Source organism: Phyllobates terribilis, unplaced genomic scaffold, assembly GCF_046119375.1.
Source record: "Phyllobates terribilis strain yellow unplaced genomic scaffold, ASM4611937v1 Scaffold_2__4_contigs__length_985480577, whole genome shotgun sequence".
In the NCBI taxonomy this organism is placed as follows: Eukaryota; Metazoa; Chordata; class Amphibia; order Anura; family Dendrobatidae; genus Phyllobates; species Phyllobates terribilis.
In genome coordinates this window covers 968,553,278-968,577,362 of record NW_027362762.1, presented here as the reverse complement: position 1 = coordinate 968,577,362, position 24,085 = coordinate 968,553,278, and the positions used below count along the sequence as shown (strand labels likewise).

The following is a 24,085-nucleotide window of genomic DNA, read 5'->3' as shown; positions in this document are numbered from 1 at the left end:
TCATCTAAATATGTCCGGCTCAAGATTCCTTCTTACAAGTTAGGGCCTCGGTTCATCGGCCCACTGGAGGTTATCAAACAGATCAACCCGGTGGCCTATAAATTGAAACTCCCGGCCAACTTGCGGATCCCTAACTCCTTCCATGTATCTCTCCTCAAACCCGTGGTACTTAACTCTTTTTCCAAGTCTACAGGTACGCCTCCTGCTCCGGTTTCTGCTGAAGACGAGTTTGAGGTAGAGAACATTCTTGCCACCAAAAGGGTAAGAGGAAAGACCTTTTTTCTAGTAGATTGGAAGGGGTTTGGTCCTGAGGAGAGAACATGGGAGCCCCGGGAGAACATCCATGCCCCTCTCATCCTTGCTAAATTTCTGTCTGGCCTAAAAAAGGGGGGGCCTAAAGGGGGGGGTACTGTAGCGTCGGCGTCCCTGCCCTCTGCTAGGCAGGGACGCTGTTCCCCTCACCTCTCCGCTCCGGGTCCGGCGTCCTCCTCCCGCTCTGCTGGCAGCGCGCGCTCCTTCCCGGCCACGGTGCTTAGGGCGCGCGCGCGCTCCCTCCCTCTTAAAGGGGCCGCGCGCGCCGTCCTAAGGAGTCCCAGGCCAATGGCCGGAGGACTTCACCATATATAAGGCACCTCCTCCAAAATGGAGGTGCCCGAGCAATGTTGTTGCACTGTTCACTACTCTGCTTCAGCCCTCAGGTCCCGTATCCAGTTACCTGCCAGTTACCTGCCAGTTTCCTGCCAGAGTTGCTGCCTGATTCCTTTCTGTTATCCGCTTGCTAGTCTGAGGTCCGACGGTCTGTCTTCCAACACCTGTCAGTCTGTCTATGGACCAGCTTGCCCGCTCACCTGGGAGCGCTCATCTGCTACCTGCCAGTTAGCCTACCTGGAGGCTCCGCCGTCACATGCTGTGACCACCTGCTTATCCAGAGACTCTCGCCTGCTCACCTGGGAGCACTCATCTGCATCCGCCTGTTAGCCTACCTGGAGGCTCCGCCGTCACATGCTGTGACCACCTGCTTATCCAGAGACTCTCGCCTGCTCACCTGGGAGCACTCATCTGCATCCGCCTGTTAGCCTACCTGGAGGCTCCGCCGTCACATGCTGTGACCACCTGCTTATCCAGAGACTCTCGCCCGCTCACCTGGGAGCACTCATCTGCCATCCGCCTGCTAGCCTACCTGGAGGCTCAGCCGTCACAGGTCGTACCTACCCGTTCACCCAGAGACTGCCCCGGTCACTTGCCGTGACCTCCTGCCCGTTTACCCAGAGACTGCCCCGGTCACTTGCTGTGACCTCCTGCCCGTTTACCCAGAGACTGTCCCGGTCACCTGCTGTGACTACCTGCCCGTCTTCCCTGGTCACCACCCGCTTCCTTACAAGGACCGCCCCCTTGTATAGTAGCTCAGAGGTTCCGCCTCCCAGACCCGTTACAGCGGGTATAGGGCCTCCTGATCCGTTGCTTCCACTTGTTAAGCTTCTGACCTGCCTGGAGCTAGGCCTGGCTTTATTACTGTCTCTCTTTCTCTTTTGCACCTGCTGACCTGGTGGTAGGGTTTTCTTCTGGAGATCACTCTCCCAGGACGCTGGGGCCTCCGTGACTCCTAGCCCTGTTACTGTAGTCAGCGTTGGTTGACCTAGGACTTATAGTCCTCCGGGTATCCGGTGATCCCTACTGGGTGTAAAGGTCCCTGTAGGCGCGGACCCGGTGTCCGGTGTATATATCGGGGTGAGCTTGGTACGCTCCTCTGCCTCCTCAACTCCTCTCCCCTTTCCTTCTTTCCATCGGCCACACTCAGGGCCCTCACTACGGCAGCAGCAGACGAGCTGCGTCTTACCTGCTCTCAGCGTCAGCACGCTCTTCACTCCAGACTCACTCAGTCTGACTGCTAACAACTCACTGTACTGCCTGGCTCCACCCTCCATATATATATCCCTAACGGGCTCCCTCTGCTGGTCTGAGGTGGTAGGGTGGAGGTGTGTGAATGTAATGAGGGCCTCTTGTGGAGAAGTCCATCCATGCACCCTACTGGGTTCTGTGGCACCCGTGTGCAGCAGGGCGCCACATTCCCCCCTAGTACAATTCAGTACTCCTGGACTGAAGCATTTTTTTTTTTCAAAACAGGTTACAACAATAATAACAATTATTATAATAACAATAGAGTTACAGTAAGTCCCGTAACCTGGTGTCCATTTCACCGATGAAGGAACATGAGGGACCCGCCTGAAAACCCTCAAAGTAGGCCCTGGGCGTGGCTACAGGGCATAGGTGCTGGACCACGTCTTCGGCCACGCCAAACGAGTTTCTGTTCCGTGGTCACTTAATGGGCACTCCAGGGAGTGCAACTATTTACAAGATAGTTTTTGGCTGCTCACAGTCCTCAGCCTACAAGTCTCTGTACCCTGACGGGTAACTAAAGGCGTATTTAATTGCAGTTTATATAATAAACAATAACAGTTAGCAATGCACAACTGGGTAACTATTTACATTGCAGGTATTTCTAACTTATTCCTTATACCTGGCAGGGACCTGGCGTTTTGTACTGCGTGTTGACCTACGTAATACTGGGGTGTTGTTGATGTCCGTGTTTGCAGTGTCTGCTACCCTGTCAGATCTACGTGTGGGTAAATTGTAGAACTGTCTTAACCTCTCGATGGGACTGGCAAGTACACTAGTTACTGGGCCTACTGGCTCTGCCTCTACCGGTGATCCTTCTTCCGGGGATTCTTCCTGAGCAGGCTCTTCTGGGGCACTTACAGGTCTTACTTGCAGTGGAGAGTCTTCTGGCTGTTGGTAGAAGTGCATCACAGGTATTATTACAGCTCCATCCAGTTGAGGCCAATCTGCCGGGAAATCTCCTAAGACAGTATGGAGTACATCTTCTTTGGGTTCTTCAGTCACTATAAGAGGTACTTCTTCCTGTGGCTTCAATAGACCTGGGCACAACTTCAAATGGTCTCTTGAGACTGTTACAGCTGTCTAACAACCATCTTTACTGATTAGACAGGCTTTTCTATTATAGAACCTGGAATCCAACACAGTGTAAGGCTCTCTTTCCCACTGGTCGTCAAGCTTGTGGTTTCTTCTCTTTCACTTCAGCACTATCTCTCCAGGTGCCAAGGGTTCTGCTGGTGCACTCCTGTTGTACTGTGCTTCTTGCTTATCTCTCATCCTATTTAGACTGTCTTCGACACAGGCCTGTACTCTTTTGTACTGCTCCTGTCGAGTCGTATCCCAGTCTTCAGTGGACATATCTGCTTCTGGTTCTACCACTCCAAGCTCCAGGTCCATGGGCAATTTTCCGGGTCTTGCTCTCATGAGGTACGCTGGAGTACAATTGGTGGAACTCACAGGTATGTGATTGTACAGATCTACCAGGTCAGGTAGTTTGTCTGGCCACTGATTCCTTTCTTCTAGAGGTAAGGTCTTCAGCAGGTCTATGACGATATTGTTCATCTTTTCACATAGACCATTAGTTTGAGGGTGGTACGGCGTAGTCCGAATCTTCTTACACCCGTACAGATGGCAAAACTCTTTGAACACCTCGGCTTCAAAGGCAGGGCCTTGATCCGTCAGCACCTTATCCGGGTATCCATGGGGCCTGCAGAAGTATGCTTGAAACGTCCTCACTGCAGTCTCTGCAGTCAGATCCTTGACGGGGGCTACCACCAGGAACCGGGAGTAGTGATCCACCATGGTCAGGGCATAAGAGTAGCCTGACCTGCTGGGTGACAGCTTGACATGATCCAGAGCGATGATCTCCAGGGGCTGGGTTGTCTTGATGGACTGAAAGGGTACTTTCTGGCTGCTGTAATCCTTTCTTCTGAGGCTACAGGGTCCACAATCCCGGCACCACCTCTCTATAGAACTCCGCATTCCAACCCAATAAAACCGACTCTTCAGGAGGGTTTCCAGCTTCTTCCAGCCAAAGTGCCCTGCTTGATCGTGGTAAGCCTCCAACACCATCTGGATGTCTGTCCTGGGCACTACGATCTGCCATACCATCTCATGGGTCCTAGGGTTAACATACCTTCGGCACAGCTTCTCTCTATAGATGAACAGCCGGCTCTTCTCACTACACAGCTGGTTGGCTTGGGGAGGAGCGTCCTTCTCCAGGGAGGAACCTTCCTGGGTTATCAGTTCTTTGATACGGCTGACAACCGGGTCGCTGTCCTGGGTCTCCTTCCAACTGTGATGAGGTAAAGGGTTTAGTGTCTTACCATGATACCTCCTGGAGGTGCGCTGCTCGTGGACCATCCCATTTCTATGGAAGGCAGGTAGCTCAATCTCCTCCAGGTCATCCACTTCTTCTTCAGTGTCCGACTGGTGAGGCATTCTGGATAGGGCATCGGCGTTGGCGTTTTTGTGGCCTGCCCGGTACTTGATGGTGAACTGATAGTTTGACAGTCGGGCCATCCAACACTGTTCCATGGCTCCCAACTTGGCTGTCTCTAGATGTGTCAAGGGGTTGTTGTCAGTATAGACCGTGAACTTAGTGGAGGCCAGGTAGTGCTTGAATCGTTCAGTGATGGCCCAGACCAAGGCCAGGAACTCCAACTTGAAGGAGCTATAGTTTTCTGGATTCCTCTTGGTAGGACGAAGCTTCCTGCTGGCATAGGCAATCACCTTCTCTTTGCCATACTGCTTCTGGCTTAACACAGCTCCTAGTCCCTCGTTGCTGGCATCAGTGTACAGCAGGAAAGGTTGGCTGTAGTCAGGGTAGGCCAGGATATCTTCGCCAGTCAGGATCTCTTTCATCACTGCAAAGGACTCAGCCTGCTCTTTACCCAACTGGAAGGGGGGGGGTTTGCCTCTGTTGGACTGTCCTACCAGGAGATTTTGCAAAGGCGCTGCCTTCTTGGTGTAGTCCTTTACAAATCTCCGTTAATACCCAACCAGTCCCAGGAACTGACATACCTCCTTGAGATTCTTTGGTTCCGGCCATTTCTGGATGGCAGTGACCTTCTCCGGGTCTGGTGCTACTCCTTCTGGACTGACGATGTGCCCCAGGTACTGAACCTTCTGTTTGAGCAGGTGGCACTTGGAAGGTTTCAATTTCATCCCATACCGGGACAACGCTTCACATACCTCCGCCAGGTGCTTCAAATGGTCCTCATACGTCTTGGAGTACACTATCACGTCATCCAGGTATAGCAGCACGGTCTCGAAGTTACGGTGTCCCAAACAGCACTCCATCAATCTCTGGAACGTTCCAGGGGCATTGCAGAGTCCGAACGGCATACTGTTAAACTCGCAGAGCCCCATCGGGGTAGTGAAGGCCGTCTTCTCCCGGTCCTCCTCAGCAACTGCTACTTGCTAGTACCCAAGTAATTGCAGACTTTAATGCAGCCAGGGATTCCTCTATATGGGGCAAAGGGTATGCATCTTTATGTGTTATGCAGTTTACCTGTCTGTAATCTACACACATCCTCATGCTTCCATCCTTTTTCCTGACCAGGACCAGGGGAGCTGCCCACGGACTACAGCTATCTCTTATTACCCCTGCTTTCTTCATGTCATGCAACATTTCCTTCGCTTTCTGGTAGTGTGCTAGTGGTATGGGCCTGTAACGTTCTTTGATGGGTGGATGGTCACCTATAGGTATATGGTGTTGTGCCCCTTTAATCCTCCCAAAATCAAGTGGGTGTTTGCTGAATACCTGTTCGTATTCCTGAACCACCCTGTGTACACCATGTTTTTGATGGACAGGAATGGCGTCAGTCCCAACATGGAGCTGTTGACACCAATCCTCCAGCTGAGCTTCAGAGTCATTGTCCTCCACTGTATCTGGTGGGGTCAAGGATTCCACTGTGTGTATGGCATCATCATTCACAGTATACAATCTAGCAACAGTGGCATACCTTGGCAATTTGACTTCCTCCCCCCCACAATTTAGGAGACGTATGGGTACCCTCCCATTGCGTACATCAACCACCCCTCTAGCAGTTAAGAGTGTAGGTCTGTGCTCTGAGCTAATGGGCTCCACTACCGCCTGGTAGTTCTGTCCTTTGAGACCTATTGCTGCCCTACACCAAATCAGCGTCTCACTCATTGGGGGAATCACAATGGGTATCGGGTCTGTCACCCGTACATTACCAATCTCACCACCAGTTAGCTTTACCTGTTGCTGGTACAGGAGGGCTCGAATCTCTCTCTGGAGCACCATCCTCTGCCCTGGTTTGGCAGTGTCAGCAATCTGTTGGAGTAAAAACAACACTTCTCCCAAACAGTTACCAACAATGTTTGTACCAAGTATAATATACAAGTCTGTAACACCAGGGTTAGATTCTATGACAATTAGTCCCTGGTCCTTTAATTCCACTCTCCCCACCTTCACTGTCACGTCCTTAACCCCTACTAGGTTAAGAGGAAGGCCATTAGAGGCATACACAGAGAGGTTCGGGGCTGGCGGGTGGAGTTCATCTATGGACCAGTACCTCTTGTAGAGGACATCAGGTATAATGGTTACCTGTGAGCCGGTGTCCAGTAACGTAGGTATAGCTATGCCGTCCAGCACGATGGACAGGAAGGGCCTTCCTCTGACGAACCGGTGGCACCAGCTTGATGGGCCTGGTTAATTTACTCCTGGGTGTCGGCCCTCGGCCCCAGGGTTTGCTCGTTTAAAGAACAGTTCCGCGCTGTGTGGCCTGCCTTGTGGCAGCGGTAGCAGATGAAGTCTCCTGGAGGGCGACGTTGGTGGTCGTTGGTCCTCCCACGGGGCGGCGTTGTCCTCCTCCGGCGTGGCGTTGTCCTCCTCCGGGGTGGCATTGGCCTCCTCCGGGGTGGCGTTGGCCTCCTTCTCCTCATCCAGGGGACATCCTCAGGACTGTCGGCGAGTAGGATCCTTCCTTCCGGCTCGGGCTCCTCCTGTAGCTGCAGGGTGCTCAGGACAGTGGCCAGGGTTTTACTTAGCTGGCGCACTTCAGAGCGCAAGCTGTCCAGCTTGCTAGGGAGCACTGTTTGCATCTTTGTTTCAGCCGTTAACGAAGGAGCAGTGGGTGCTGCAGGCACTGGGGTGGCCCCACCCTGGTAACGCTGGATAACAGTCCCTGATGTTTCCAGGGGCTGTAGACCCTTAATAGCCATGTCCTTCAGGGTGTCAAAGGTGGCGTCTGGATGATCTAAAGCCCACCACCGTACAGTTCTGCTCTCCTCCTGGGACCTCAACCCCCGGATGAACTTTTCCGTCAGCATTTTACTTTCATCTTGTATGCTGGCTGGACTAACCTGTTTCAGGGCCCGCAGGGCTTCCTGTAAGCGCCAGGCGTAGTCCCGGATGCTGTCCTCAGGTTTCTGGACACAGTGGTAGAACCTCATCCGGAGATTTGTGTCAGTGCGGTTTTCAAACACAGTTTGCAGTCTCTTAAAGATGATGGATACTGATTCCTGGTCTGCGGCTGACCAGGTTTCAACTTCCCGCTCTGCAGCACCAGTCAATTGTCCCAGCACTACAGCGGCTCTCTGCTTACCAGTCATAGAATACATGTCCAGTACACCGCATATTTTTCTCTTAAATCCAGACAGGGTGTCTGGTTTGCCATCATACTGGGGAAGCCATTTCACTCCAGGGATATACGGCAGGGCCATGGGTATCAACGGAGTCACGACCCCTGCTGGTGGAGCGGCCGCTCCGGCCTGAGCAGCGCCAGGCGCAGGTTGGGCATCAGGAGCGTTAACCGGTGCTCCGGCGGCTTGCTGGTCGTCAGCCATGGTTGCGCCCCCCTAGTAAACCTTAGCCTACCTTCTCCACTTTTTATCAGGTAGGCCACAGCTCCGCGGGCAACGCTCTTCTTCCAGGACCTTGCGTCGCTCGCGTCTGATGTCAGAGCGTCCACTGGACTCCTTCCAGGACCTGACGCTTCCTGGTTCGACGTTAAGGGTGGGGCGCATCCTGGGCTTCCGTTACGCCCCTCTTCTTCCCGCGAGGCGACAGGAAAATGGCGGATAATGGCGGGAAACCTTGGGAATGGCGGGAAATCTTCACCACAGTAAGTGTTACAGTCTTTTAAGGCGCACAGTACCCGGTGGCAATGGGCACGGAATCCTGTTTGTGACGCCAGAGAGATGACGCGCCCCCATGGCTGTGGGGTACTCAGCAGCCGGGCCTATGGATGCTGGTGGAGGATATCACGGTGGCTGGCCCGGTCCGTGGCCCAGGGCGGTCACCCAAAAAGGGGATTATTTATAGGGGATTTGTAAAGTGTTCATGACGCCACCTGTGGAATGCGGCTAAAGGGAGCCGCCGCTGCGGAGCAGTCCTCTAAGGCAGATGGTAGGGCAGCTTGTGATGGAACGGCTCCCCACAGGTGGAGTGGGCCTCAGGGCAGCGTGGGGGGTAATGGATGGTGGTACAGGGGAGAGACGGCCAGGGCGGCTCAGGAAGAAATGACGGACACTCACACGGGGGTGACCTTTACTAGTCTTGATGCAGGTATGGTCCAGGGTACTCGGTACGCAGGGTGCACTTCTGGACTCTCCCCAGTGAGCGGGTATAGGGCCTCCTGATCCGTTGCTTCCACTTGTTAAGCTTCTGACCTGCCTGGAGCTAGGCCTGGCTTTATTACTGTCTTTCTTTCTCTTTTGCACCTGCTGACCTGGTGGTAGGGCTTTCTCCTGGAGATCACTCTCCCTGGACGCTGGGGCCTCCGTGACTCCTAGCCCTGTTACTGTAGTCAGCGTTGGTTGACCTGGGACTTGTAGTCCTCCAGGTATCCGGTGGTCCCTACTGGATGTGAAGGTCCCTGTAGGTGCGGACCCGGTGTCCGGTGTATATTTCGGGGTGAGCTTGGTACGCTCCTCTGCCTCAACTCCTCTCCCCTTTCCTTCTTTCCATCGGCCACACTCAGGGCCCTCACTACGGCAGCAGCAGACGAGCTGCGTCTTACCTGCTCTCAGCGTCAGCACGCTCTTCACTCCAGACTCACTCAGTCTGACTGCTAACAACTCACTGAACTGCCTGGCTCCACCCTCCATATATATATCCCTAACGGGCTCCCTCTGCTGGTCTGAGGTGGTAGGGTGGAGGTGTGTGAATATAATGAGGGCCTCTTGTGGAGAAGTCCATCCATACACCCTACTGGGTTCTATGGCACCCGTGCGCAGCAGGGTGCCACACTCACTTCTCCATCATTGCTTTCAACTGTATCGGCATCCAGGATGCTGATACAGTTGAATGTGCAATGATGGGTAGCACCCCCGGCTCATAGGCCCCATAGCAGCCACATGGCCTGCCGCCATTGACGGTACGCCACTGGTTTTCAAGGACTTTGAGAAATAATCTTCACTCCTGCAGATAAGTAAAGTTTAGCAGGTGTTTCTGGATCATCCAGAAACTTGTGCTGCATTACAGCTCAGTTTGATCAGTGCTGAGTGTTTCCCAATATTTGGTTCCTGTTTTACAGCCCATATGGCCATGTGGTCCTAGGTGCTGGATTAAGGATCCTGCCTCTTTTGAGACGTGGGTTGGAATCCCTTTTATGCAGTAGCATAGGCAGAGGTTGCGGCCGCCCCGGGCCCAGTGCTCTGAGGGGCCCAACCACAGCTATGCTACCCTTTATTGGTCAGTGTTTGCAGGGCGCCGATACAGTTGAGCCCTGCTGCAGAGCAGGGACACACAATCTCTCTGCACTTCTGCTCCCTGCATTCTGTAGACTACAGGTTGATTTAAGCCTGCAGTCTACAAAATGGCTGATGCACCGATGCATGCACAGGTGACGTCATTGCGCCGTGACTTTGAAGTTCTGTGTGTGCAGACCTTATGACAGCACTTTGACTTGCCGCTGGACTCATCAGGGTCCCCGTTACGCAAGTATGATTTTTTTTCATTAAAACTTGTGGTGTTATGTGGGGGCTTCATATACAATGGGGGATCCTTATACATAGTGTAGGGGACCCCTGAAACAGTATAAGTATGGGGGCCCTCATACATTTCAGGGTCTATAGCAGGGGCCATTATACAGTTTGGGGATTAACGCAGGGGCCGTTATACAGTATGGAAGCTAATATGGTAATATGGGCCCATTATACAGCTCCTGGACTAATGCGGGAGACATTATGCAGCTTCTGGACTAATGCGCGGGACATTATACAGCTCTTGGACTAATGCGGGGGACATTATACAGCTCCTGGACTAATGGGGGGACATAATACAGTTTGAGGACTAATGTGGGGATTATTATACAGTTTGGGAGCTAATATGGGGGTCATTATACTGTGTGTTAGCTGATATGGGGGCCATTACACAGTGCGTGATCTAATCAGGAGGCATTATACTCCTTGAGGACTAATGTAGGGACCACTATACAGCTTAGGGACTAATGCGAGGACCATTATACAGTGTAGGAGCTGCTGTGTTTTCGGGGAGCAGTGGGTCCATCATGCTATGTATAGCAGAGCTGTGGTCAGGGCTGTGGAGTAGGTAAGCTAAACCTCCGACTCCTCAATTTCCATGACACCGACTCCCTCATACACGGCTGATGTGTAAGTGATAAATTTACTGCAGCACAGATTCATCTCAGCTAAAAGTCCAGACCCTGAGATCAGGAATAGGACGGACATTTATAGGACATTTCATAACTTTACCAAATTCTTATGAAAAAATATTCCCCACAAACTGCATTGAACAATTGAACTGTACCAAATTTATTATATATTTTAGGAGTTGGAGTCGGTCCATTTTATACCGACTCCGATTCTGACTCCGACTCCACGACTCTGATTCCACAGCCCTGGCTGTGGTGTCATTATACTGTGCTTAGGGGAGCTATGGGCCCACTATACTGTGTGTGGGGGAGCTGTAGGCTCATTATACTGTGTAAAGGGCAGTAGAGGGAACATCATATTGTGTATAGAGGAGCTGTGGATGCATTATACTGCGTATAGGGGAGCTGTGGCTCATCGTAATGTATATAGAGGATTTGTACATTGGGAGATTCAGGGGATATTATAAGATGTTAAGTGGGCACTTAAGAAGCATTATTGTTAGAGAGGCACTCAGAGTACTGTGACCGTCAAATGTGCATAGGGGACATTATTACTTTCTGGGGGAAAAATGTGGACACGGTGTTATAGGGCATTTTCACAGGGCATTAATATTTTCTAGGGTGAATTTTAACATCTAGAGGGCACAAAGGAGACATTATTACTATGTAAGGGGCACAGTGGTTGCATTATTATGTGGGGCAGTAAAGGGAGCAGTTTTTGTACCACACAGCAGGTGCAGTAATAGGGTCACATACGGCAGCCGCAGCTCAGTATTGGGGTATCAGAAAGATGAGGAGTTTGTGCAGGTTGACAATAGATGGGGACTGGGCTGGAAATGTGAGAAGTCAAATGTGTCTGTGCTGTGATTAGTGTTGAGCGAGCACTAAAATGCTCGGGTGCTCGATGCTCGGGTCGAGTAAATTGGAATACTCAAGTGCTCGGACGAGTAACGAGCCCAATGGGAAACTCGAGCATTTTTCAGGCGGCTCCCCCCCGGCGGTCTGCAGAGGGCCTAAAAATTGCTCAAATCGATGGGAACAGTGCTCAAATTACATGGGAACAGCATGGGGAAGACCTCTGGAAGCATTTCTAACTTCCAGGTCACTGCTGTCAGCAGCGTTGTCAGAGATATTACGCCACTTTTACGGACTCACAATAACAAAACCAAAATGGATTTTCCTAGGAAAAATGTTAAGGAACATCCTTTCCAGGGTAATGACTTGTATATAAGGAAAAATAACCAAAAACAAAAATGCACCTCCACATCTTGGGCTATGTTCACACGTAGCGTTTTCGATTCGTTTTTGCACTTTTGCATTGCTTTCAACGGTGAAAAATGCATTCATCGGGAAATGTCATTTTAACATTTTACAGCCTTGTCTTGCCATGTGGTGTGTGACACATCATCAGACACATCCTGTTTCATTTATGATGGAGGGACTCTGAAAATCACAAACACTATTTTTAAAGGGCTATCAGGCGGCCCTTACTATTCTTAAAGGGCCAGCAGTGAGCTATGCTTTGTTGTTCCCATTATTAAAGAGTGTGTCTCCTATACTGTTATTGGCAGGGCGTACCGTCAATGGCGGCAGGCCACGTGACTGCTATGGGGCCCGTGAGCCGGGGGAGCCCCATAGCAGTCCAAGGGAAAACATATCGCCGCCGTTGCAGCTGCACCGGGGCCTCCCGGTGCAGCTACACCGGGGGGCCCGCCGGTACATGAGGGATCCATCCTCTGCTTCCTCCTTGACACAGACACACGCAGCTTGATGACATCATCATGGAGCGTACGCCTGGGTCAGGAACAAAGTTGCCAGCAACTAGGAGGATGCTGCAGGAGAGTGCTGAGAGGTAAGTTGATTTTTTTTTTTTTACTTAAAACGCTGGCGAGAGGGACAGGAGAATGAGGGGAGGTGGGGGAGAGCAATGATGGGGCTGGGGAGAACAATAATGGAGATGGTGGGGCTGGGGAGAGCAATGATGGAGATGGTGGGGCTGGGGAGAGCAATGATGGAGATGGTGGGGCTGGGGAGAGCAACGATGGAGATGGTGGGGCTGGGGAGAGCAACGATGGGGCTGGGTAGAGCAACGATGGGGCTGGGGAGAGCAACGATGGGGCTGGGGAGAGCAACGATGGGGCTGAGGAGAGCAACGATGGGGCTGAGGAGAGCAACGATGGGGCTGGGGAGAGCAACGATGGGGCTGGGGAGAGCAACGATGGGGCTGGGGAGAGCAACGATGGGGCTGGGGAGAGCAACGATGGAGATGGTGGGACTGGGGATGGTGGGGCTGGGGAGAGCAATGGTGGGAATGATGGGGCTGGGGAGAGCAATGGTGGGGCTGGGGAGAGCAATGGTGGGGCTGGGGAGAGCAATGATGTGAATGGTGGCGATGTGGAGAGCAATGATGGGGATGCTGGGAGAGAGCAATGATGGGGGTGATGGGAGAGAGCAATGGGGGTTTCAATTTGCTTGTACTGTAAAGCCTTGTATATTTTCCGTGTGCACATAGCCTTACAGTTAATTGGGGAGAGTCACAAAGACTGAATAATTTATATTATTGGCCGGTGGAGATTATAATGGGGGGGCACAGTGCTGCTTATCACTTTGTATTTTGATTACTAAGTGGCTAATACAACCCCTGGCAAAAATTATGGAATCACCAGGCTCGGAGGATGTTCATTCAGTTGTTTAATGTTGTTGAAAAAAAGCAGATCACAGACATGGCACAAAACTAAAGTCATTTCAAATGGCAACTTTAGGGCTTTAAGAAACACTAAAAGAAATCAAGAAAAAAAAATGTGGTACTCAGTAAGGGTAATTTTTTTCAGACCAAGCAGAGGGAAAAAATTATGGAATCACTCAATTCTGAGGAAAAAATTATGGAATCAGGAAAAACAAACACACAAAAGAACAATCCAATACCAATAAAAACAGCAACTTGTCCCGCAAAAAACAAGCCATCACATGACTCTGTCGGACAAAATATGGAAAACTTATTTTTCAAAAGTAAATAAAAAAATGATGACGATATGGCGAATAGTGTTTAGCGCAAGTGCTCGCTACTTGAGTTTGCAACGGGTGCTCAGGTACGCTCCGAGTATAGCGGGTGCTCGAGTGACATGCTCGAGTCTTCGCCCCACATGCTTCGCGGCTGTTATACAGCCCAAAAAAACTTGCGGGGATTGCCTGCCATGATGAGCGATTCCAGCATGTTTTTTTGGGGGTGTCTAACAACCGTGAAACACGCGGGGAGGGGACTCGAGCATGTCACTCGAGCACCCGCGATACATGGTGCATACCCGAGTACCCGATGCAAACTCAAGTAGCGAGCACTTGCGCTCAAGACTAATGACAACTTATTCAATATAATGACCTAATGTTATCAAATTCTGTGTCGTATCTCTGTGTTCAAAATGTTCACTATACCCCTTGATAAAATCCTTAAGGGGTCTAGTTTCCAAAATCGGGTCACTTGTGGGAGGTTTCCACTATTTAGGCGGATCAGGGGCTCTCCAAACATGACATGGTGTCTGCTCTCGATTCCAGCCAATTTTGCATTCAAAAAGTCACACAGTGCTCCTTCCCTTCTGAACTCTGCCGTGCTCCCAAACACTGTATTTTTCCCACATATGGGTTTCGGCTTATTCAGGAGAAATTGCACAATAAATGGTATGGCGCAAATTTCTCCTGTTACCCTTATGAAAATGCAAAATTGGAGGCTGAAAAACATTTTTGTGGGAAAAATGTGAAAATTTTATTTTTTTGGCTGAATGTTAGAAACTTCTGTGAAGCACTTGGGGGTACAAACTGCTCACCACACATCTAGATAAGTTCCCTGAGGGGTCTAGTTTTCAAAATGGTGTCACTTGTGGGAGGTTTCCACTGTTTAGGCACATCAGGGGCTCCCCAAATGCAACATGGCGTCCGCTAATTATTCAAGCAAATTTTACATTCAAAAAGTCAAATGGCGCTCCTTCCCTTCCGAGCCCTGCCGTGCGCTCAAACAGTGGTTTTCCCCCACATATCAGATATTGGGGTCCATTTTTTCCTGTTACCGTTGCGAAAATAAAAAAATTGGGGTCTAAAGTAACATTTTTGTGAAAAAAGTTAAATGTTCATTGTTTTCTTCCACATTCCAAAAATTCCTGTGAAGCACCTGAAGGGTTAATAAACTTCTTGAATGCGGTTTTGAGCACCTTGAGGGGGGCAGTTTTTAGAATGTTGTCACTTTTGGGTATTTTGTGTGACATAGCTCTCTGATTTAAGGGCATGAAAATTAAAATTTTGAAAATAGCAAAATTGTCTAAAGTTTCACCAAATTTCCAATTTTTTCACAAATAAACACAAGTGATATCGAAGAAAATATACCACAATCATGAAGTACAATATGTCACGAAAAACAGTCTCAGAATCAGGGGGATCCGCTGAAGCTTCAGAGTTATTACCTCATAAAGTGACAGTGGCCAGACTTGTAAAAATTGGCCAAGTTATTAATGTGCAAACCACCCTCGGGGGTAAAGGGGTTAAAAACTCTGCTTCATTTCTGCACCAGAAACACATCAAATAAGGGGGAGAAGATTGTGATTGTGCAGTTTGGTGCGGATTCTGCTGAAAACAAAAAACACAGTATTTCTGCACTGTGTGAACACGGCCTTACAGACACAAAAGCCGGATGTCATATAGAAGATGAGAAAGTTCTGGCGGCTCCAACTGGGAATGAGGGAACAAAAAATATTCCACAACTAGAGATGAGGCGAACGCACAGATGACGCTGCGCTGCCCCGGGTGTTCAGAAGCCGCCGGGGACACCGGATGGTTAGAGATTGGCGGCCTCACGTCCAGCCGCCCGGTAACACTGACCTGAGACCCCGGAATCCATCCGCTCATCATTTGTAATCACTTTATATAATATAGGAGTATCACTTTTTGTATTGAAGAACTGAAATAAATTAACTTTTTGATGATATTCTAATTTAGTGAGAAGCCGCTGTGTATCTATATATATAATCGTCTTATCCCGTCTGTCTGTCTGTCCAGGAAATCCCGCGTCGCTCATTGGTCCGCCAGCGGCCAATCAGCGCCGCGGGATTTCTGAAAAAAGATGGCGGCCGTTAGCGTCTCATTTGCGGGACGGAGCTCAGCGGCGATGCAGCCGGGAGATGACCGGCGCGAGGCGCTCATCTCCCGGCCGGTAGCAGCGGAAGGGAGGACCGGGGAGCGGCGCTGCGGGTCGGGATACTTCTACTGCCAGTGCCCGCTCATGTCCCGGGTTCTCGCAGCGTAAGTAGTCGCACCAAGACGATTCGATGATTGGTCGCGGTCTTCGGACCCGACCAATCATTGATCTTAGCGCAAAACTTAAACACCGCTGTGCTGATTGGTCGCCGACGCTGCCCGCGACCAATCACCGATTTGGGCGCCAAATTTAAATATCGGCCGCGACCAATCAGCACAGCGGTGTTTAAATGTGGAGCCAAGATCGGTGATTGGTCGCGGCCAATATTTAAATTTGGCGCCCAAATCGGTGATTGGTCGCGGTCAGCGTCCGTGACCAATCAGCACAATAGTGTTTAACTTTGGCACCAAAATCAGTGATTGGTCGCGGGCCAAGACAGCGACCAATCACCGATTTGTGCGGCAGATTTAAATAGCAGCCGCGACCAATTGGATGTCAGCGCCGCTCCCCGGTCCTCCCTTCACGCCTTAGCCGCCTGGATGTCAGCGGCACTGCCTGTGCGGGTACTTCCGCTCCGAGAACCCGGGACATGAGCGAGCGCTCGGAGCAGAAGTATCCCGCCCCGCAGCGCCGCTCCCCGGTCCTCCCTTCACACCCTAGCCGCTGATGTCCCCACAGTATCCGCATGGTGTTACAAAGGTCCGGACATTTGTGTTAAAAATCGCTGATTGGTCGCTGTCTTGGCCCGCGACCAATCACGGATCTTGCCGCAAAAGTTAAACACCACGGTGCTGATTGGTCGCGGACGCTGCTGTCACGGGTGTGTTGCCACGAAGATCGTCACGAGTACACAGCCTGACTTCTCGCAGCTGACTTGTTGGTGCTTTGTGTTTTCTCGGCAGTGTAGAAGTTAATTCTCTCTCTCTCTGGGCTAGCTGAGGTCCAGCCTCGCCCAGCTGCAATCAATGCTTCTTTAGTGAGACTCCTTTATATTCCTGCAGGTCTGTTTGGGAGGTGTCGGTGAAAGCTTTTCATTCAGACTTACAGAGCGGATCGTGGTGTTTGGAGTTGCTGAGATAAGTGTATTTGGAAGTGTGTTTTCCCTTTCCTCGCTTTATCATTTATCTCCTTTCCCGTTGGTGTTCCCTCTGTTGTAGTTGTTTAGAAGTTGTATGCAAGGTGGTTTTGGTTTTTCCCTTGTACTGTCTCGTTCGTCTAAATACTGTGTGTGGGCATATTATTTCTGGTTCCCTATTGTTGTGATCGGGGTCCTTCTCAGGACTAGATTACTTAGGTGCAGGGATCCTCAGAAGGTAGGGGTTACGCTGGCGGCCTGGACCTCTGTACCTTTAACAGTACCTCCAGGATGAGGGATTAGTCAGGGCCCCAGCTTAGGGTCAGCTTAGGCCCCCTACCTCCAGTATTCTGTGACAGTGTGACATTTTCACCGACCATCTTAGTTTTTCTCCAGCTACCATGGATCCAGTAGCCGGTCTAGCTCGGCAGTTGCAGAGTTTGTCCATGGGGCTGGCGGACGTTAGGTCCAAGGTTTTGCATCCTCTGGAGCAAGCCGGACCAGAACCTAAAGTAGCTCTCCCTGACAGGTTCACTGGGGGGCGGGACAAGTTTTTTGTTTTCCGGGAGGCATGCAAATTGTACTTTCGGCTGCGGCCTCGGTCATCGGGCAGTGAAGAACAAAGGGTGGGAATTGTCATCTCGCTCCTACAAGGGGACCCACAATCTTGGGCGTTCTCTCTTCCCCCAAGCTCCCCGGTTCTCCAGTCAGTGGATAGGTTTTTCGCTGCTCTGGGACTCGTATATGATGACCCAGATCGGATCTCCCTTGCTGAGTCTAAGTTACGTAGGATTCAGCAGGGAGATCGTCCGGCGGAGGAATTCTGTTCGGAGTTCCGTAGGTGGGCCACGGACACCCAGTGGAATGACCCGGCTCTTAGGAGCCAGTTTTGTCATGGTTTATCCGACAAATTACAGGATGTGTTGGCACAGTATGACTCTCCCGCGTCACTGGAAGCCGCTATGGCCCTTGCTATTCGCGTTGACAGACGGCTTCGGGAGAGGTGCGGGATAACTCTACCCCCTGTAATGTCTCCACCTCCTACAAGGTCCCCTCATATGGTGGTTCCCCTGGTCAGTCCGGAGGAGCCTATGCAATTAGGAGGGACATCATTTCGGGGAAGGGGACCGGTGGTGCGCCATAAGACAGGAAGGTGTTTTCTCTGCGGGAAAAAGGGACATTTTATTGGGGGGTGTCCATCCCGTCCCTTGCAGAGTAAAGAGTCGTCGAAAAAACTGTTGATCCCAGGTTGTGTGGTGGACGGCAATCTGGGAGTAGGTATTTCGTCCCTAGGTTCGTCTCAGTTTCTCGTACCGGCGGAGGTGGTGGTGGGTACGAGAACTGAGAGGATATCTGTTCTTCTGGATAGTGGGGCCGGGGCTAATCTGGTTGATGCTCGGTTTGCCCGGGTTCAAGGTATGCGATTGAGTGAGTTGGCTAAACCCATCCCCATATTCTCGATCGATGCCAGACCTCTCGGTCAGGGAAGTTTTTTGCAAGCTGTGCATGGCGTAAAACTTCAAGTGGGGGCAATACATAAAGAACTGTTGTCTTGCTACGTGTTGGAGGGTCTTCCCACTCCTATAGTGTTGGGCCTTCCTTGGTTAGCTAAGCATAACCCGGTTATTAATTGGCAAACCAGAGAGATAAGCCAATGGAGTAAATTCTGTAATAAAAACTGCATGAACACGGTCATCGGTGCGGTTACTCCTTGGGTCTTACCTCCATTTCTGGCGGACTTTGAGGATGTATTCTCGGAGAATGGGTGTCAGGAACTACCTCCTCATCGCGTGTATGACTGTTCTGTAAAACTGCTCCCTGAGGCCAAGTTACCTAAAGCTAGGTTGTATAACCTTTCTGGTCCTGAGAGGCAGGCCATGAAGGATTATATTTCTGAAAGTCTGGCTAAGGGGCATATTAGACCTTCATCTTCTCCGGTGGCCGCGGGGTTCTTCTTTGTTAAGAAGAAAGATGGAGGCCTACGCCCTTGCCTGGATTTCCGTGAACTTAATCGGATTACGGTCCGAGATCCGTATCCGCTCCCACTTATTCCCGATCTCTTTAATCAGATCGTGGGCGCCAAATGGTTCTCTAAGTTGGATCTCAGGGGGGCGTACAATCTGATTAGGATGAAGGAGGGGGATGAGTGGAAGACGGCTTTTAACACTCCGGAGGGGCATTATGAGAACCTTGTCATGCCATTCGGTCTGACTAATGCCCCGGCGGTGTTTCAACACTTTGTTAATGATATTTTTCGCCACCTGGTGGGACAGTTTGTTGTCATATATCTGGATGATATCTTAATTTACTCGCCGGATCTGGTGTCTCATCAGGAGCACGTTAGACAGGTGTTACAGATCTTGCGGGATAATAAACTGTATGCCAAGTGGGAAAAGTGTGTGTTCGCCGTACAGGAACTCCAGTTTTTAGGCTTCCTGGTTTCAGCGTCCGGTTTTCGTATGGACCCTGGGAAAGTGCGGGCAGTTCTTGAGTGGGATCGGCCGGAGAATCTTAAGGCACTACAACGTTTCCTGGGGTTTGCTAACTATTACCGGAAGTTCATTCGTAATTTCTCGTCCATGGTTAAGCCTCTCACAGACATGACTAAAAAGGGGACGGATTTTTCTAGGTGGTCTGACAAGGCTTGTCAAGCATTCTCCTCCTTGAAAAAATGTTTTGCCTCGGCACCCATACTCATTCAACCTGATGCGTCTCAGCCATTCTTTGTAGAGGTAGACGCTTCCGAGGTAGGGGTGGGAGCAGTATTGTCACAGGGTTCGTCCCCTGGTAAGTGGCATCCGTGCGCTTTTTTCTCTAAAAAATTGTCGTCCGCTGAGAGGAATTACGATGTCGGCAATAGGGAACTCTTGGCCATTAAGTTAGCTTTTGAGGAGTGGCGCCATTTTTTGGAGGGGGCAGTTCATCCGGTCACCGTCATCACCGATCACAAGAACCTGCTATATCTGGAGTCCGCTAAACGTCTGAATCCCAGACAAGCTAGGTGGTCATTGTTTTTTACCAGGTTTAATTTCGTCGTTACATATCGTCCTGGGTCTAAAAATGTAAAGGCGGATGCCTTATCTCGTAGTTTCCCTGGGGCCGGGAATACGGACGACCCGATTCCTATTCTTCAGGAGGGGGTGGTGGTTTCGGCAGTATGCTCTGAGCTGGAGGAGGAGATATTGGAGGCTCAGGGAGACGCCCCTGTTGGACCTCCGGGGAGACTGTTCGTTCCAGATCAGTTGCGACAAAAGGTGATCGAGGCACACCATAACTCAGTTTTTGCAGGACACCCGGGGAGTAAAGCAACTGTGGATCTCCTCTCGCGTCGGTTTTGGTGGCCTAACTTACATAAAGAGGTGGTAACTTTTGTCGCGTCCTGTGGGGTTTGTGCGCGCTCTAAGACCTCACATACCCGTCCGTCTGGGGCCCTCTTACCTTTGAAGATCCCGGAGCGTCCTTGGACTCATCTGTCTATGGACTTTATTACTGACCTCCCTCCGTCTTCGGGTAAAACGGTCATACTCGTTGTAGTGGACAGGTTCAGCAAGATGGCACATTTTATCGCTCTTCCGGCTCTCCCTAATGCTAAAACTCTTGCGCAGGTGTTCATTGGGGAGATTGTGAGGCTTCACGGGGTACCCTCCGAGGTGGTGTCTGATCGGGGGTCTCAGTTTGTGTCCAAGTTCTGGAAGGCGTTTTGTGCACGGCGGGGGATGCATTTGTCATTCTCGTCGGCTTTTCATCCTCAGACCAATGGTCAGACGGAACGTATGAACCAGAGCTTGGAGACATATCTTCGGTGTTTTGTGTCAGAGAACCAGGAGGACTGGGCTTCTTTCCTACCTCTGGCAGAGTTTGCTCTCAATAATAGGCGGAGCGAGTCCACTGGTAAGTCCCCGTTTTTTGGGGCATATGGTTTTCACCCCCAGTTTTGTACTTTCAGTAGGGGGGGCTCTTCGGGGGTTCCGGAGGAGGAACGATTTTCCTCATCTCTCGCTTCAGTATGGAGAGGGGTGCTGAAGAATCTGAATACTATGGGGAACCGATACAAACGTATGGCTGATAGGAGGAGAGTGTCTGGTCCGGACCTAAGTGTGAACGATCAGGTATGGTTGTCTACCAGGAATATTAAACTTAAGGTTCCCTCCTGGAAACTGGGTCCCAGGTTCATCGGGCCGTACAGAATCAGTTCTGTTATTAATCCGGTGGCATTCCGTCTTGACCTCCCCCCTACGTTTAAAATTCACAACGTGTTTCACAGATCATTGCTTAAGAGGTATGTGGCGCCGGTGGTACCGTCACCTTTACCTCCCCCTCCTGTGGTTGTCAATGGTAACTTGGAGTTCCAGGTATCGAGGGTCATTGATTCACGCTTTAATCGCCGGTCCCTTCAGTACTTGGTTCATTGGAAGGGGTATGGTCCTGAGGAGAGGATGTGGGTTCCTGCGTCGGATATTAACGCAGACCGATTAGTTCGGGCCTTCCACACGACTCACCCGGATAAACCTGGCCCTGAGGGTCCAGAGGCCCCTCGTAGAAGGGGGGGTACTGTCACGGGTGTGTTGCCACGAAGATCGTCACGAGTACACAGCCTGACTTCTCGCAGCTGACTTGTTGGTGCTTTGTGTTTTCTCGGCAGTGTAGAAGTTAATTCTCTCTCTCTCTGGGCTAGCTGAGGTCCAGCCTCGCCCAGCTGCAATCAATGCTTCTTTAGTGAGACTCCTTTATATTCCTGCAGGTCTGTTTGGGAGGTGTCGGTGAAAGCTTTTCATTCAGACTTACAGAGCGGATCGTGGTGTTTGGAGTTGCTGAGATAAGTGTATTTGGAAGTGTGTTTTCCCTTTCCTCGCTTTATCATTTATCTCCTTTCCCGTTGGTGTTCCCTCTGTTGTAGTTGTTTAGAAGTTGTATGCAAGGTGGTTTTGGTTTTTCCCTTGTACTGTCTCGTTCGTCTAAATACTGTGTGTGGGCATATTATTTCTGGTTCCCTATTGTTGTGATCGGGGTCCTTCTCAGGACTAGATTACTTAGGTGCAGGGATCCTCAGAAGGTAGGGGTTATGCTGGCGGCCTGGACCTCTGTACCTTTAACAGTACCTCCAGGATGAGGGATTAGTCAGGGCCCCAGCTTAGGGTCAGCTTAGGCCCCCTACCTCCAGTATTCTGTGACAGTGTGACAGCTGCCCGCGACCAATCACCGATTTGGGCGCCACATTCAAATATTGGCCGCGACCAATCACCGATCTTGGATCCACATTTAAACACCGCTGTGCGGATTGGTCGCGGACGCTATTTAAATTTGGCGCCAAAATCAGTGATTGGTCGCGCCCAGCGTCGGCGACCAATCAGCACAGCGATGTTTAAATGTGGGGCCAAGATCAATGATTGGTCGCGGCCGATATTTAAATTTGGCGCCCAAATCGGTGATAGGTCGCGGGCAGCGCCCGCGACCAATCAGCACCGTGGTGTTTAACTTTTGCGGCAAGATCCGTGATTGGTCGCGGGCCAAGACAGCGACCAATCAGCTATTTTTAACACAAATGTCCGGACCTTTGTAACACCATGCGGATACTGCAGGGACATCAGCGGCTAGGGTGTGAAGGGAGGACCGGGGAGCGGCGCTGCGGGTCGGGATACTTCTGCTGCGAGCAGTCGTTCATGTCCCGGGTTCTCGCAGCGGAAGTATCCGCACAGGCAGCGGCGCTCCCCGGTCCTCACTAATACGATTCCGCTCCCCGCTCCTCACCAATACGATTCGCTGATTGGTCGCGCTCTCCGCACGCGACCAATCAGTGATCTTGGCGCTAAAGTTAAACACCGCTCTGCTGATTGGTCGCGGCCGCTGCCCGCGACCAATCACCGTTTTGGGCGCCACATTTAAATAGCGGCCGCGTCCAATCACCGATCTTGCCGCCACATTTAAACACTGCTGTGCTAATTGGTCGCGGACGCCAGCCGCGACCAATCAGCGAGCTTGGCGCCAAATTTAAACAACGCTCTGCTAATTGATCGCGGTCGCTGGCCCAGATCAATCAACAGTATTGGCGCAAAATTTAAACAACGCTCTGCTGATTGGTCGCGGACGCCAGACGCGTCCAATCAGCGAGATTGGTGCCAAATTTAAACAACGCTCTGCTAATTGATCGCGGTCGCTGGCCCAGATCAATCAACAGTATTGGCACAAAATTTAAACAACGCTCTGCTGATTGGTCGCGGACGCCAGACGCGTCCAATCAGCGATTTTGGCGCCAAGTTTAAACCCCGCTCTGCATCGCTCTGCTGATTGGTCGCGGTCGCCGGCCGCGACCAATCAGCAGTATTGTCGCCAAATTTAAACACCTCTTTGCTGATTGGTCGCGGTCGCGACTAATCAGCGATTTGGGTGTCAAATTTAAACACGCTCTCCATTCCTCAGTAACACGGTTCGCTGATTGGTCGCAGCCGCCTCCTGCGACCAATCAGCGATTTTGGCGCCAAATTTAAACAACGCTCTGCTGATTGGTGGCGGCCGCCATCCGCGACCAATCAGCAAGATTGGCGCCAAATTTAAACAACGCTCTGGCCCCAAAGTCGCTGATTAGTCGCGTCTGACGGCCGCGACCAATCAGCAGAGCGTTGTTTAAATTTTGCGCCAAAATCACTGATTGGTCGCGGCCGGCGGCCTCGACCAATCAGCGATTTTGGTGCCAAATTTAAACCCCGTTCTGTATCGCTCTGCTGATTGGTCGCGGTCGGCGGCCGCGACCAATCAGCAGTATTGGCGCCAAATTTAAACACCGTTCTCCAGTCCTCACTAACACGGTTCGCAGATTGGTCGTGGCCGCCGCCTGCGACCAATCACCGATATTGCCGTCAAATTTAAACACCGCTTTGCTGATTGGTCGCGGTTGCCGAACGCGACCAATTAGCGATTTGGGCGCCAAATTTAAACGCCGCTCTGCTAATTGCGCCCCGTCGGCCGCATACCTATTCTAGAATACCCGATGCGTTCGAATCGGGCCACCATCTAGTCTATATATATAATCGTCTTACCCCGTCTGTCTGTCTGTGTGTCTGTCTGTCCGGGAAATCCCGCGTAGCTCATTGGTCCGCCAGCAGCCAATCAGCGCCGCAGGATTTCTGAAAAAAGATGGCGGCCGTTAGCGGCTGATGTGCGGGACGGAGCTCAGCGGCGATGCAGCCTGGAGATTATCGGCGCGAGGCGCTCATCTCCCGGCCGGTACCAGCAGAAGGACCCCGACCGCCAGACCCATCTGCGGGACGGAGATGCAGCCGGGAGATGACCGGCGCGAGGCGCTCATCTCCCGGCCGGTAGCAGCGGAAGGACCGCCGGCGCCGCTGACCTCCA

General features: G+C 51.3%; 1 protein-coding gene across 2 annotated transcripts in view; it reads right to left on the bottom strand.

The window, feature by feature from the left end:
- LOC141253117 (uncharacterized) overlaps positions 1-24,085 on the bottom strand; it is a 74,540-nt gene that overhangs the window by 48,505 nt on the left and 1,950 nt on the right. Inside the window, exon 2 of one of the 2 annotated variants that reach the window (XM_073670871.1) lies at positions 23,770-23,856. The exons of the other annotated variant lie outside the window; for it this stretch is intronic. Within the exon in view, the coding sequence (XP_073526972.1) occupies positions 23,770-23,821 (52 nt within the window). The 5' untranslated portion in view covers positions 23,822-23,856. The remainder of the gene's footprint in view (positions 1-23,769; positions 23,857-24,085) is intronic. 2 annotated transcript variants of the gene reach the window in all.